Raw genomic sequence first — 16,373 nt, forward strand, 5'->3', positions numbered from 1 at the left:
GAAGTCGCGTGCACCGCGACTTCGGCGCGACTTGCACGGACTTCACATAATGGAAGTTAATGCAAGTCGCTCCGATGTCGCCCCGAAGTAGTACAGGAACTATTTTCTAAGTCGGAGCGACTTGAGTCGCTCCTATTAGAAGGGTTCCCGTAGCACAGAATGGACCACGACTTGTCAGGCTGACCAGTCGCCTGTCAAGTCGCTGTAGTGTGAACCGGAACTAATGGCTGTGTGTTGAGTTATTTTGAGGGGACAGAAAATTTACACTGTTATACAAGCTGTACACTCACTACTTTACATTGTAGCAAAGTGTAATTTCTTCAGTGTTGTCACATAAAAAGATAAGATATAAAAAAATATTTACAAAAATGTGAGGTGTGTATTCACTTTTGTGAGATACTGTATGTATGTATGTATGTATATATATATATATATATATATATATATATATATATATATATGTGATGCGATTATTTACACATGTTTATTTAATCACTTAGAGGGACAGCGCATCCTTGTTTGTAAAATGTCAGGACTAGCTGCACAGAAAACCTCAATATGGGTGGCTTTGTTATGTGCCCACCCCCCTTACTATAAAGGGGTCAGTTCCCAGAAGCCATCTGTCATTGTCATTGGAGTATGTTGTAGTTTAGGTAGATTTAGTTGCTCCACAATACTATATGGATGGTATATTGAGCAGATTTACTGTGGATTGCATTACATTGCTGACCTACATATTCACGTGTACCCGCTGTGTTCACAGTTCAAAATCCCAACAGCACTTTTTAGGATTACCTTGTCCACAATAATTGTAATTGCTGTTTAGATACTCGGTCCCTCCTGATTTTTTTATGCTGTTTTTTGGGGGTTTTCCTTTTTATTTTCAAATTCATCCATATATTTTTTTTCTGCTATGTTAAGAAGTATTTTTCTGTTGCTACAGCTTTTTTTTCCTGGTGTGCACAGCGTACCTTTGCTACTGACAAGTAAAGCTGCTTGTATGCAGCATCTCACTGCATTCCATGGACTTGATCAGGCAAGGAAGGTTTATGGGCACTTTAGGTGGTCATATCTGGCCATTGCTTGGCAGAAATACAACATCAACAATAACTGCCTGCCAACTGTCTTATCTGTGATACACCCACACATTGGAACTCAACGTTGGCCATGGGTGCAGCAGCAATGTGCCATCAATGAGTACCTCTATGATTATGGCATGAAGACTTTTGAGTTTGCCACATTTTGCTGGTTGGAAACTGTAGAGTGGGATATTTGAGTGGAGAGTAAAAACAGTTTTGTTTTTGACTGCTGGTGATTGCTGTGGTTGCAGTTTTATTTTCTTTGTCATCTTTACTAGCTGCTTTTTAAAACATCCTTTCTGTCTCTTTTTAAATAGCATTGTTTTTCTTTCCTTCCTTCAGTCTAGGTTCATACTGAATGCAGCTTTAAAATTGTGCAACTTCATTTGAAATCACACAATCTCAAAGCCGCATGTCAGTGCGACTTCAGGTGTGACTTGGCTGACATCTGTACGACTTCATGCACAGATATCTTTGCATAAGGTAGCAAAGGAACTAATTATTTAAATCAGTGCTGCACCGCAAAGTTGGTGTTGCACCAATTTGAACAGTTTCATTGCCCACAATATGGTGCGACTCATGCGATTTGACCTTGAGGCCTGATCGCACTGTGAATGGCTAGCAGGGATGTCAATCAATGGGTCCAGCGGACCCGATGTTCACTGGCCACCCACGATCATCCCCAGGAGAGGCAGAACGGCGATCTGCCTATGTAAACAAGGCAGATCGCCATTCTGCAAAGGGACAAGATGGAGATCTTGTGTACCTGCTAAGCAGGAACCAGGATCTCTGTCTTCCCCCAATCAGTGGAACCCCTCCAAAGTTAGTAAACACCCCCTAGGGACACGCTTAACTCTTTGATCACCCGATCGTCCACCGGTCACTCACGATTGTTGGTGGAGAGGGAGAAAGGCAGGCGGCTAATGTAAACAAGCCGCCTGTCATTCTCCCCTGTGTAGGAATAGTGATCATACGGTTCTACTATGTAGGACCGTTGATCACTGTTCCTACACCTCAAGCCACAGCCAATCACAGTTAGAATCACGCCCCTAGGGACACACATAACCCCTCCCTCTCAAAAAAGTTAACCCCTTCACTGCCAGTGTAATTTTACAGTAACAGTGCATATTTATAGCACTGATTACTGTAGTAATGTCACTGGTAACCCCAAAAGTGTCAAAAATGTCAGTCAAGGGGACGCAATGTCGCAGTACCGCAAAAAAAATCGCAGATCGCCGCCATTACGCGTTTAAAAAAAAACCAACAAAAATGACAAAAATCTTTCCCTTTGTTAGTAAACGCGATAACTTTTGCACAAACCAGTCAAAATACGCTTTTTGCAATTTTTGTTACCAAACATTTGTAGCATAAAACAAATTGGCCGAAAATGTTAAAAAATTTTGATTTGTAATGTAAAGGGAACCAGAGATGCAAGCTGTGTATCATAAAGGCACCCAGAGGTGCAGGGGGGCCATTTTTCAAAGTTTCCTGTGTTTGTTTTCATTATTACTGTAATAATTACTGTTCTGTTAATAATTTTTAAAAGTAAATGTTATTCAACGTTTCTTGTATTTTGTTGATTATTTTTATCATACAGCGGGATAGGGATCAGGGCACTGATATAAAGTGAAAACCATCTTAATGGGCAGCAAGGAAGTTTTCACTTTATAACGCCAGAATCAGTGGCCGGGTGTTACAAGGAAGGGGTCCGGAGACATGCTGGAGCTGCATGAGAGCACTGGGAGGGTGAGTATAAGTTGAACAAACTAATCACTGCAGGGTGGGGGGGAGACCCTGCAACGATGCCAGAGCCTTGAGGGAGTGAACCTGCAAACTGGCTTTGTATTAGTGAAGCAACCTAAAGTGAGGTAAACATGTACTGTTATTATTACTATGATAGGATTATTATTATCTTCATTTATTAGCAGGTGAAGGTGGCCCTCCTTGCATTCACATACACTAAATCCGACCCTTAAGTGGAAAAAAGGTTGCTGACCCCTCCGTTAAAGTAAATGGGGCCACTCTGCAAGTGCCCCGCAACTGAATGCTTCTGCGGAGTCTAAGGGGTTAAAGCAGGTGGTGAGAAAGCAACACAATGCTGCATGCTTTAACCTTTTGTTTGCTGTACTGCACAAGGTTGCAGAGCAGCCTAATTCACTTGAATGAGTCGTGCTTGGCGGGTGCTACACCCACCAACCATGACAGGGCGTATAACTCTTACTGCAGCTGCGACTGCAACACGTGTACACCCCTGTCCACTGCAGCTAAAGGGGGTGCAGTTGGGACAGGGGTGGTAAAAGCATGTCTTAACTATGAAGTTTTACCACCCCCAAGCTGCAAATGTAAATAAACCCTTACTTTTCTGAGCCCCCTATAAGGCTGCTTTCACACTGATGTGCTGCGGGTTTACATTGTACCGCGGGTGCAGCGCAGTGCACCTGCGACTATGCTGGGTTATCTGTGCTTTGCCATAGACTTCTATTATATCATGCAGGTGTTGTGCACTTTGTGAAAGCGCACCAAAACTCCTGCATTCAGAAAGTGCAAAAACCCGCAGGACATAATTGAAGTCTTTGGCTACGCTCAGCAAACCCTCAGGAAAGCTGCAGGTACACTGCACTTCACCTGCGGTGTGGGTAAACCGCAGCACATCAGTGTGAAAGCAGCTCTATACTAATAGGTCCAGTGTATTGCTTCACACTGACCTGAAGATCTCTTCTTTCTTGCTGCTGGCACCACTCTGGAGGTTGCTAGCCGGGATAAGAGGTGGAGTGCAGTTGGTATCACTCTGCATGGGACAGGAGCCAGCACTACAGAGGAGGCATCGACTTATGCTTCTCTTGATCTCTACTACAGCTCCAACTTTACAACTCTGCAAAGCACTCTGTTCAATGCTCTGGATGGCGGTTCAGCAAGCCCAGATCGCAATCTACAAGTCACATGGCCACGATCTACTAGTAGATCACCATCCACTGTACTGGTTGAGGACCCCAGGTCTACACGCTTGGAAAAAAACAGTTTGTAAATTGATAGAAAACTAGCTAAAAGACGGTATTCAGAGAGTAGTGGTTAATGATTCCTACTTTGAATGATCTAGAGTTATCAGTCATGTACAAAAAGTTCAGTTTTGGGAACCTTACTTTTTAATATACACTGCACAATATACACTGTTTTTCATTAGTTTTGCATTTGGCTAGAGTCTGTGTCACCACTGGTAGAATGTGGAAATACCTGGACCCTAAGGAGGTTGCACAGACTCCAACTCCTCCAGGTCGGCACTAATCAATAGGTGCCATTGCAAGAAGGCATACTATATCTCCCAGCACAGTCTCATAAGTATGGAGATTCAAGGAGCCAGGCAGGTACTCTAGAAGAGCTGGACAGGGCTGTAGAAGGTCCTTAACCCATCAACAGGACCGGTATCTGCTCCTTTGTGCAAGGAAGAATAAGATGAGCATCACCAGAGCCCCACAAAATCACCTCCAGCAGGCCACTGGATTGAAGGTCTCTGACAACACAATCAGAAACAGACTTCATGAGGGTGGCCTGAGGGCCCGACGTCCTCTAGTGTGCCCATGTGCTTACTTTCGGACACTGTGGTGCTCAATTAGCATATGCCATTGAATACCAGAATTGGCAGGTCCGCTACTGGCACCCTGTGCTTTTCACAGATGAGGGCAGGTTTACCCTGAGCACATGTGGCAGACGTGAAAGGGTCTGGAGAAGCTGTAGAGAACATTATGCTGCCTGTCTTTGGTGGTGGGTCAGTAATGGTCTGGGGAGTCCATGGAAGGGCACACAGACCTCTACAGGGTAGACAATGGCACCCTGACTGCCTTCTGTATTGGGATGAAAACTTTGGACCCGTTGTCAGACCCTACAGTGGTGCAGTGGGTCCTGGGTTCCTGCTGGTGCACGACAATGCCCGTCCTCATGTGGCAAAAGTATGCAGCCAGCTCCTGGAGGATAAAGCAATTGATACCAGTAAATGACCCCCACACTTGCCTGACACCAAATCCAAAAGAACACCTCTGGGACATTATGTTTGGATCCATCCGAAACTGCCAGTTTGCACCTCAGTCTGTTCAGAAGCTCAGTGATGCCCTGGTCCAGATATGGGAGGAAATACCCCAGGACGCCATCCGTCATCTCTTTAGGAGCATGCATACAAGCATGGAGGGCATACACGGGTGGGTGGGGGTGGGTACCATTTTGAGTTGCTGCAATGAAATTACAGCAAAATGGACTAGCCTGCTGCATCATTTTTTTTATTTTGATTTTCGGGGTGTCTTTGAATTCAGCCCTCTGTAGGTTGATAATTTTCATTTCCATCAAACGATGTGGCATCCTTTCTTCCAAACACATTACCCAGTCCATATCAGTATAGATATCCAGCTTGATATTTTCCCCATTGAGATCTGATGTGTTTTGACTCGCAGTGTATTTATTATTGATATTATAGGGTCTTGGAATAAAAATACCATTTCCGTCTTTGCAGATGACACCAAGCTATGTAGTGGAATAACGTGCTTACAGGATGTCTGCAACTTACAAGCTGACCTCAATGCACTGTTTAAATGGGCAACTACACTATATTGTCAAAAGTTTTCAGACGCCTGCCTTTACACGCACATGAACTTTAATGGCATCCCAGTCTTAGTCTGTAGGGTTCAATATTGAGTTGGCCCACCCTTTGCAGCTAAACTCGCCTCAACTCTTCTGAGAAGGCTGTCCACAAGGTTTAGGAGTGTGTCTTTGAGAATGTTTGAACATTCTTCCAGAAGCACATTTGTGATGCCAGGCACTGATGTTGGACGAGAAGGCCTGGCTCACATTCTATGCTTTAATTTATCCCAAATGTGTTCTATCAGGTTGAGGTCAGGACCCTTTGCAGGCCAGTCAAGTTCTTCCACCCCAGACTTGCTCATCGATTTTTTTTTTTTTTTTTTTTAAATGTAGATTAACATCTGAAATGATCTTCTCACAACATTCTTTCTAAAGAATAGATTTTGTAATATACATCATAGATGGTACAAGGTGAATACATTGACCTTAATCATACTCTAGTCTTCATTGACCTTTATGACTTCTTTTTCCTCCTTTTTTTTCTAATTTCTACTGGTTCCGCATAAGCAGTTTTAATGTGCCCCCTGTTAATATTAACATTTTGTAACTATAAGCTGTTCTCCCTTTCCATTGGATATCAGCCACTGCAATCCCCTTAGGGCTCTTGCTTACATAAAGGAACATGTAAAACACACATTAAAATGTCCAAGTAAAGCAAAACAATTACAAATGTGTCTGCATGGCTGCCTCTCTAAAGCAGACCAACAGTAATAGCAATACATTTTGTTTTACCAAAGTAGCAAAAGCTTGATTTGTGACTGCTAAAGCAATAGGTTAATAATATGCATATGCTTTTTATTATTTGCAACAAACCGGCAAGGGTGATGACTTCTAATAGCTGGACCATGAGGAAGAGCCATAAAACTAAGACTAATAATGAAACCACCCTACTGCCACCTTATTGGAATGCCACCTTCTGAGGCCTCCCATATGCCATAAAACACTGAACTAGAGCTGTTCACTAATAGTCCAAAAGGAAGACATAGAGGATCTGCTCACCACCTTTATCCAAAATGAAGGAATAGATGGAGAGTCTTCTCAAAGGACTTGAAGATTAGACAGCCAAAGACTACAGGTGAGAAAACATTAACAATTTATTTACATATACTATACCAGTTGTGATTTCTGTTGTGTTCCACATTGTCAAAAAAAGGACTGCTCATTTAATGCAGTAGTGTATCCAATGTATGGGAATGGGAGTACTAAATATGTATAGGACCTTTTTAATGTTTTTTTTCATCTCATAAAAAAATGTGGAGGTCTGACATGGTGTTTACTGTACTGTGTTGTACTGGCCTCCAGTACCATCCATTTGTGTTAGTATGGGCTCATTCACAACAGTCCTCAGCTTATAATGTGTGTGTGCTGGTGTACATGGTAAGGGGTTGTACTGACCTCCAGTATCAGCCCTTTGTGTTAGTATGGGCTCATTCACAACAGTCCTCAGCTTATAATGCATGTGTGCTGGTGTACATGGTAAGGGGTTGTACTGGCCTTCAGTATCAGCCCTTTGTGTTATTAGTATGGGCTCATTCACAGCAGTCCTCAGCTTATAATGTGTGTGTGCTGGTGTACATGGTGAGGGGATGTACTGGCCTCCAGTATCAGCCCTTTGTGTTATTAGTATGGGCTCATTCACAGCAGTCCTCAGCTTATAATGTGTGTGTGCTGGTGTACATGGTGAGGGGTTGTACTGGCCTCCAGTACCAGCCCTTTGTGTTAGTATGGGCTCATTCACAGCAGTCCTCAGCTTATAATGCGTTTGTGTTGGTGTACATGGTGAGGGATTGTACTGGCCTCCAGTACCAGCCCTTTGTGTTAGTATGGGCTCATTCACAACAGTCCTCAGCTTATAATGTGTGTGTGCTGGTATACATGGTGAGCTGTTGTACTTGCCTCAAGTATCAACCCTTTGTGTTAGTATGGCCTCATTTACAACAGTCCTCAGCTTATAATGCCTGTGTGCTGGTGTACATGGTGAGGGGTTGTACTGGCCTCCAGTACCAGCCCTTTGTGTTAGTATGGGCTCATTCACAACAGTCCTCAGCTTATAATGCCTGTTTGCTGGTGTACATGGTAAGGGGTTGTACTGGCTTCCAGTATCAGCCCTTTGAGTTAATATGGGCTCATTCACAAAAGTCCTCAGCTTATAATGCCTGTGTGCTGGTGTACATGGTGAGGGGTTGTCCTGGCCTCCAGTACTAACCCTTTGTGTTAGTATGGGCTCATTCACAGCAGTCCTCAGCTTATAATGCCTGTGTGTTGGTGTACATGGTAAGGGGTTGTACTGGCCTCCAGTACCAGCCCTTTGTGTTAGTATGGGCTCATTCACAACAGTCCTCAGCTTATAATGTGTGTGTGCTGGTGTACATGGTGAGGTGTTGTACTGGCCTCCAGTACCAGCCCTTTGTGTTAGTATGGGCTCATTCACAACATTCCTCAGCTTATAATGCCTGTGTGCTGGTGTACATGGTGAGGGGTTGTCCTGGCCTCCAGTACTAGCCCTTTGTGTTAGTATGGGCTCATTCACAACAGTCCTCAGCTTATAATGTGTGTGTGCTGGTGTACACGGTGAGGGGTAGTGTGATGCATTGTTATTCAACTCTATGCACCACAGCACAGTGGCTTTGGCACTGTTCTAAAAATGACCCACAGTGTCTGCACTGATAACTAGATTTATTAACTAGCAATGTGTATTAAAGCATATCTAAACAAAAAAAAATATATATATATATATATACAATATATTGTCAAAAGTATTGGGTCACCTGCCTTTACATGCACATGAACTTTAATGGTATCCCAGTCTTAGTGTTGGCCCACCCTTTGCAGCTACAACAGCTTCAACTCTTCTGGGAAGGCTGTCCAGTATCCACAAGGTTTTGGACTATGTCTATGGGAATATTTGACCATTCTTTCAGAAGCACATTTGTGAGGTCAGGCACTGATGTTGGACGAGTAGGCATGGCTCGCAGTCTCTGCTATAATTCATTTCAAAGGCATTCTATCAGGTTTGGGGTCAGGACTCTGTGCCGGCCAGTCAAGTTCCTCCACCCCAAACTCGCTCATCCATGTATTTATGAACCTTGTTTTGTGCACTGGTGCGCAGTCATGTTGGAATGGGATGGGCCATCCCCAAACTGTTCCCACAAGTTGGAAGCATGGAAGCATGAACGCTGATGTCTTAGGAGTTCCCTTTACTGGAACTAAGGGGCCAAGCCCAAACACTGAAAAACAACCCTACACCATAATCCCCCCTCCACCATATGATTTGGACCAGTGCACAAAGCAAGGTCCATAAAGACACGGATAAGCGAGTTTGGGGTGGAGGAAATTGACTGACCTGTGCAGAGTCCTGACCTCAACCCAATAGAAAATCTTTAGGATGAATTTGAGTGGAGACTGCGATCTAGGCCTTGTCCAACATCAGTGCACTTCCGGGAGAATGGTCAAACATTCCCATAGACACACTCCTAAACCTTGTGGAAAGCCTTCTCAGAAGAGTTGAAGCTGTTATAGGTGCAAAGGGTGGGCCAACCTAATAGGTGCAAAGGGTGGGCCAACCTAATATTAAACCCTATGCACTAATACTGGGATGCCATTAAAGGTCAAGTGCCTGTAAAGGCTGGCGTCCAAATACTTTTGACAATATACTGTATATATAATATATTTCAGCTTACCAGTCCTTAAATGTGATGGCTCATTTTTTTTTCAAGTTTTTTTTTTTTACCTTTGTTTTTTCACCTGGTGAAAATCACACACTACCTGTCCCTTTTATGCCTATACATTTTTCTTAATTCCATATGGTTATCACAAAGGCTGAACTTCAGACATTCAACATTCTATCACCCACAGTCAGCAGAGAAGGGTGTATGGCCAACAGTGACACTGTATAAATCTTTCATTTGGACTTTAAACATGGCTGTCTTTGTTCACCTCCACTACATGGTGAATTAATGGGACTAGTAGTTTACACAAGAAAGATGGCCTCCATTCACAGAACCAGATCGGATGTGGTATTTAGGTGTTTTCCCAAATACTGCAAAATGTCAATTCACTACTGCTTTATGTGGTATTTACGGCACAAAGCAAAAACGCTTGGTAAAGGCCACATAAGTGAAAGTCAATTCACAAAAAAATAAAAGAAATAATAATGTAACGCGGTAAATAAGTAGTAGTCTCGGCATGCAATATTTAAGGAACTGGCAGTCGCCAGCATCCTTAACAACCAGTAAACAACCTGGTTGATAAGAAGTGGGTGGCCGCCAAGTCTTTAACAACCGATGAGTCATCAGCTATCAGCGGGGATCCCCACTGACAGCTAAAAGTAAAAAAAACATTTGCCAGCAATTAAAAAAAAAAAATCAGGGAACTAACGGCGTGGGGTCCTCGATCCCAAATCCATACCAGGTCATTCAAGTCATCCATGGATTTTAAAGGGAACCCCCATGCCAAAACATCATTAGAAAAAGGCATTGGGTCGTCCCCCCCCCCCCCCAAAATCCATACCAGACCCTTATCCGAGCATGTAGCTTGGCAGGTCAGGAAATTGCCTACTGAACCATATGAGGCCGCATGGGGGGGGGGTGCTTTGTCTCCCGCCATCTGCCAGGTTCGCTGTCTGTCAGTGAAGTCCCCGGGTGATCCTGTCCCTTTGTGACATCGTCAGCCAGGGTATTCTTGGTAAATGATGTCACAAAGGGTACTGGATTACCCGGTAAAGTCACTGGGTGACCCCCACCCCTTAGTTGTTTGAGAACTGTCAGACAATGGGAGCCTACAGCATGAGCAGACCTTTTTTTTTTCTTTTCTTTTATCAGGTCGGTGGTGACGTGATTAATGATGGATCTATACCAGGGGGACATTTTTTACTTTATTTTTTAAATAAAGGAATTGTCAAAAATTGTCTAATGTCTTTTTTTTACATTACACATTTTTTTTGTGGTGAATGAGTAGGGGTACCATGTACCCCATACTCATTCACATGGGGGGGCAGGATCTTTGTTAAAGTAGACTTCCAGATTTCAATAAGCCCCCCACCCGCAGACCCCCACAACAACTGGCCAGGGTTGTGGAGAAGAAGCTATTTTTAATTTTGGCATGGGGGTTTCTCTTAAAAATCCATATCAGACCTAAAGGGCCTGGTATGGATTTTTTGAGGGGGACCCCACTCCGTTTTTTCCCCAATTTTGTTACTTTTAGCTGTCAGGTTACATAGTTAGTAAGGTTGAAAAAAGACACCAGTCCATCCAGTTCAACCTATGATGTGTGTGTGTGTGTTTGCTGTTAACCGTACATTGTATACCCCTCTATGTTGTGGTCTTTAAGGTGCCCATCTAATAGTTTTTTGAAACTATCAATGCTCCCTGCTGATACCACTGTTTGCGGAAGAGAATTCCACATCCTTACCGCTCTTACAGTGAAGAACCCCCTGCGTATTTTAAGGTTAAACCGCCTTTCCTCTAGTTTTAGTGAGTGGCCACGTGTCTTATTGTATTTCCTTTCACTGAAAAGGTTTTTCCATATGCCAGGGTTGCCAGTACAATATTTGTACATTGATATCATATCCCCCCTCAATCGTCTCTTCTCCAGAGAGAATAAGTTCAGTGCTTGTAGTCTTTCCTCATAGCTGATGTCCTCCATTCCCCTAATTATTTTTGTTGCCCTTCTCTGGACTTTCTCCAGTTCCAGCACATCCTTCCTGAGGACCGGTGCCCAGAACTGGACGGAATACTCCAGATGTGGCCGGACCAGAGTCTTGTAGAGTGGGAGAATAATCTCTTTATTTCTGGAGTGAATCCTCTTTTTTATACTTCCCAGTATTCTGTTGGCTTCGCTTGCAGCTGCTTGGCATTGCATGCCACTGCCAAGCCCGTTGTCTACCAGTACCCCCAGGTCCTTTTCCATCCTAGACTCACCCAGAGGTCCCCCCCCCCCCCCCAGTGAGTAGCTTGCTTTCTGGTTTCTGGCACCCAGGTGCATTACTTTACATTTTTCAACATTAAACCTCATCTGCCATGTAGTTGCCCACCCCATAATTTTGTTCAAAAGTGAAAAAGTGATGACTCATCGTTTGTTAAGGACATGGTGGCCACCTGCTCCTTAACAACCATGACAGTTACTGGTTGTTAAGGATGTCGGTGGTTGCCCTCTCCTTAACAACCAGCTAGTGACAGCCTATAGCAAGGACGATGGCTATCGCCGGCGGTAAATTACTGCAGGCTTTCACTACTAAAATACTGCATGACTTCATAAAATAACTCATGCGGTATTTTAGTAATTTTTTTTTTTTTTTTTAGTGAATGCCAAAAAACTTTTTGAAAAACCCTATGCTGTATCTTACCGCATACTGGGATGTGGTAGGATACCGCTTTGTAAATGAAGCCCAATAATGTTTGCACTCTTGTTTCAGCTCACAGGAAGCGACAAGGACACTGCACTTCTGGCAAGATCAACAGGTATTTATGTACTTGCTGATCATAACCTGAAAACTGAAAACTATTGTAGCTCCCACATCTGGACTGTAGTATATTATTATTATTTCTTTTTTAAGTTTGATACACTTTAAATGTCACTACCCTAGGTGGATAGAAAGATAAAACAGTTTTTTTCTTTTTTGAAAACTGCTATAGCTTACTGCATGTCACTGTCCGTTGCATTATATTATTGCCACTCATGAAATTAGTAGACAACCACTGGCCTATTTTATCTTTTGGGAGAAAGATCACCTACAATAGTTCCTTATTTTGTTTCTACCAGCGTTGGAGTTTTTATGTTGCTGCCTTTCCTGGGTGCCCCTACCTCTCCTTTTAAAGTATAAACTAAAATAAAAATTCAAGAGGAATAGATGAACCCTTCATAATGGGAGCAGCAGCAGGTGTAAAGACCTGGAAAAATAGCTGCAGAAATTTTAAAGCTAGAAAATATGGGAAAATATTTGGATACCAGATACCCATTGCTTCCAAAATTTGGGGAGCACGTGACCTTCCTCTTTGATGCAGTGTTAGGTTCTCAGTGGCTAATGGCCAGGCATTAACACCATCATATGAAATTGGGGGGGGGGGGGGATGTTAACATCATCAACCTTGTGTAAACGTCGACATAATTTGACATGAGGTTTACACAAGACATTTTGCAACAGCTGCAACAGAGGTAAGAGCAGTGAAGGCCAATATAAGTGAGTCGGAGATAAGCTTTAAGGAGGCTCTTTCACCTTGCCCAGAATGGGTTTAAAGTGGTTCTAAAGGTGAAATTGTTTTACCTTAATGTGTTCCCTGCATTGAGGTAAAATAAACATTTTGCCACTTTCTGTGCCCTGCTTACTATGGGGGCAGTCACAAAAGAGGATAAGCCAAGATTGCCGGCCGGGGACTCCAGAAGAGGAATTTCAGGGGTCACCCTGTGCAAATTATTGCCTATAAAACCATTTTAATGCTACAATATTTAGAGAACACTAAAAGATCAGTTACCATTGCACTTTTTATTTAGGTTTTCTTGCTTGTTTTATTATACAAGTGCTGCAGGAAAAGTAATACAAAAGTGGTTAAAATATTTTTATTAACTTACATAGGTCCTTCAAATTATATAATGGTAGAATAACTCTTCTATGGTAACTCTTCATTTTCATTGCAGGTAAATAATGGATTCCAAGCAGAAGCAAAGTGCCCTCATTGAGTTCCACTTGCTGATGATTCATCTGAGTGGTTGCAGTTGATGGTCTCCCACGGTTTGTCTTCAGTGCTGGTTTCCCCTTATTTAAACTTCTTCATCCATCTGTACACATTGCTCTTGCCAATGGTGTAATGTCCGTAAACATTTTGTAGCCTTCTTTGGATGTTGGGCAGCCTGCAGCCCTCCCAACAACTGAATGATGGCACATTGCTTCTACTTGGGATCCAATATTTACCTGGGATGAAAAAGAAGAAGAAGAGTTACTATAGAGGAAGAGCTACTCTACCAACATGTGAAATTTAAATAACCTATGTAGAATATTAAAAAAAAGTTATGCGCACTTTAGCATTTCCTTCAGTACAGCTCGTACTGTGAAATGGAACTGCATTATTATTTACCAGAACTAAAAAGAAAACCTACATTAACGGTATATTTCAAACATATGTGTTTTCTCATTTAGGTTCTATGTGGCACAGTAACATGAGAGGACAGATTGCATTGTCTGTGGTCACGGGACTCTATTTGGTAATGTTAAACACAGAATAATATTTGTACAGGGAACCTTATAAGTATGTAATCGGCACATGCAAACATATCATACATTTACACAATTGCAGCTTTTGGAACCCATACATTAATACATAGCAAACAAATGTTAAGTTATGTCACCAGTCAACCTTATATAATAACAACCTCTACTGAGGGAAATATGTTGCCTGCCACATCTGACGTCTGCTAGTTGCCTGGCTGCCATGCATATCCAATATTTTCAGAACATTCTAATTTATGGACCTGGAACAAGTATGCAAATCAGGACTTTTGACTTTGCTCTTACGTCACTTGCTGCACCAGCAGGTCAGTGAGCCAGAAATTATTAATACCACCGGCAGACGTGCAACTAGCATTTTCAGTTAGGGGATCAGCAAAAGGGATCGACCTATTTAAAAAAGTGAAAATCACACCATATTAAGTGAACGCCACCAGCAGCGCAAAAATAATTAGTGAATACGTGATTAATTAATGATGAATTCATTAACTGTAAAGAAGGTACTCTTAAATAGGAGTACTAACATAATCCAAAAAGTATATATAAGTCCAACCATAAATCGTGATCAGTGCACAGTCCAAAACAAATTTTTTAAAACAGTATTATTGATTTAGTGCGTCCAAAACTAGATATAAGTCCCGTGAATGAAGGATAAAGTCACCGCAAACCACCACCGCTGTGTGACATTCACTTCCACTCCCAACAGGTGGACACTTACCAAAGATTTTTGCCCCTCATTCACATGGTTGGGCGCAAGTGATGATAAACAGAAGTTTAGTGGAATCCTCTAGATTGGCTTAATCGTCTCCCTCCCTTTCCTCTAGTGGTCAAGTCTGGTCTCCCAGCAGGAATCCACTGTTCTCACTCAACAGGTGCACTCTCCTTTCCACACCTACCCAAGAAGCCTTGCCATACCTCTGCTCCTCTATAAGGATCGACCAAATATCGGTGGGGCCGATTATCAGAAGCTGATATTCAATTGTTTTGAAGCATTGGTATCGGCCATAAACTTGCCGATATGGCCGATATTGCTTCAAGTGGTTGTACCGCCAGATTTAAAAAAAATTAAAGCCAAACTTGGCTTTTTTTAATGCTTTTAAGTACAGAGGAGGGGTTTGGGGTCTTACAGACCCCAGATCCCTCCATTAAGAGTACCTGTCACTGCCTATTACTGTCACAAGGAATGTTTACATTCCTCGTGACAGCAATAAAAGTGATAAAAAATAACGAAATTAAAAGAACAGTGTAAAAATAAAAACTTTAAATGTACAGAATATCGGCACCTAATATCGGCTATCGGCCTGAAGGGTGGCCGTAAAATCAGTATCGGTATTGGTCCTGAAAAAATGATATTGGTCGACCCCTAGTCAGCATTAGCAACTCCCATATTTTTTGCAATAATAAAACAAGAGAGATAAAATATGGTTTAAAAAGGAAACCTGCCATGAAAACTAGAGGGTGGCTGTCATTGGTGATCTCCTAGTGAAAATGCTAGTTGCCTTGCAGTTATTATTATTCCTCCAGCTTCTATACTTTCAGAGTTTCTCTGTCTTTATTTGCCACATTCTTGTTCTCACTTCATTGCACAAAACTGAGTGAGAATGGTTACTACTATGGAATTATTATTATTATTATTATATAGGATTTATAAAGCACCAACAGTTTGCTTAGCTCTTTACAAAATGAAGGCAGATGCTACAGTTGCAATATAGGGGCAGGGCTGAGAATTTAAAGTGAGATCTCAATACAGGGGGTCTCTGAATGTCTTGAAGTTACTTTGTCACATGTGACACAAAAACTGAGCTGTACTTCAGATTAAAAGAGGGGAGAGGAAGAAAGGCGCCAAGCAGCCGCTGGTGTAGCACGATTTATTTGTTAAAACATAAACACACAAGTGAATACACTCACAATGGGTTCTTGGGTAACAGAAAGTGAGATGCAGGGTGTGTTCTATTGGGAGTAGTTCAGGGAAAGCCGAAACCCACAATGCAGGGTACTGCTGGAGCAGCGAAGCCAGGGCTGGGATGTTCCTGTTAGTGGACCCCACAGAGAGAGAACAGTCAAGTTTGACTGATCTGTCAACCCAAGCATCAGTGTAGTCAATCGGGATGCATTTCGGAGGTAAGCAACGCTTCCTTTATCTGCCTGAGGCCACATTGCTCCTTGGGTTTTTTAGCAGATTGGATTGGCGTTAGGCGGGTGTAAATGGACACATATCTGCCGCTTCATAGAAGTGAATGGGGGGTCGGATTGGGTCCGCCAGAAAAACAGACAGGCAAACCCGATCATACTGATCGTGTAAAAAGGGCCTTAGACTGCTTTCACACTGATGTCCGCACCTCAGGGCACCTGTGGCTTTCCTGCGGGTTAACTGCACTTTGCCATAGACTTTTATTATATCTTGCAGGTGTGTTGCACTTTCTGAAAGCGCACCAAACCCACAGGTAATA

The 16,373-nt window shown here is 42.7% G+C and overlaps 1 protein-coding gene across 2 annotated transcripts in view; it reads left to right on the forward strand.

The window, feature by feature from the left end:
* Nucleotides 1-6,644: 6,644 nt before the first annotated feature.
* The window catches only part of TMEM52B (transmembrane protein 52B), a 40,507-nt gene continuing 30,778 nt past the window's right edge, over nucleotides 6,645-16,373 (forward strand). The window contains exons 1-3 of one of the 2 annotated variants that reach the window (XM_082269543.1): nucleotides 6,678-6,780; nucleotides 12,125-12,163; nucleotides 13,837-13,901. In XM_082269543.1, coding sequence (XP_082125669.1) covers nucleotides 13,842-13,901 — 60 coding nt within the window. In that variant the 5' untranslated portion in view covers nucleotides 6,678-6,780; nucleotides 12,125-12,163; nucleotides 13,837-13,841. Of the gene's footprint in view, nucleotides 6,781-12,124; nucleotides 12,164-13,836; nucleotides 13,902-16,373 lie in introns of both variants that reach the window. The other variant, XM_082269544.1, reaches the window with a different exon arrangement.

Source organism: Pelophylax lessonae, assembly GCF_965119305.1.
Source record: "Pelophylax lessonae genome assembly, chromosome: 9".
Taxonomy (NCBI): Eukaryota; Metazoa; Chordata; class Amphibia; order Anura; family Ranidae; genus Pelophylax; species Pelophylax lessonae.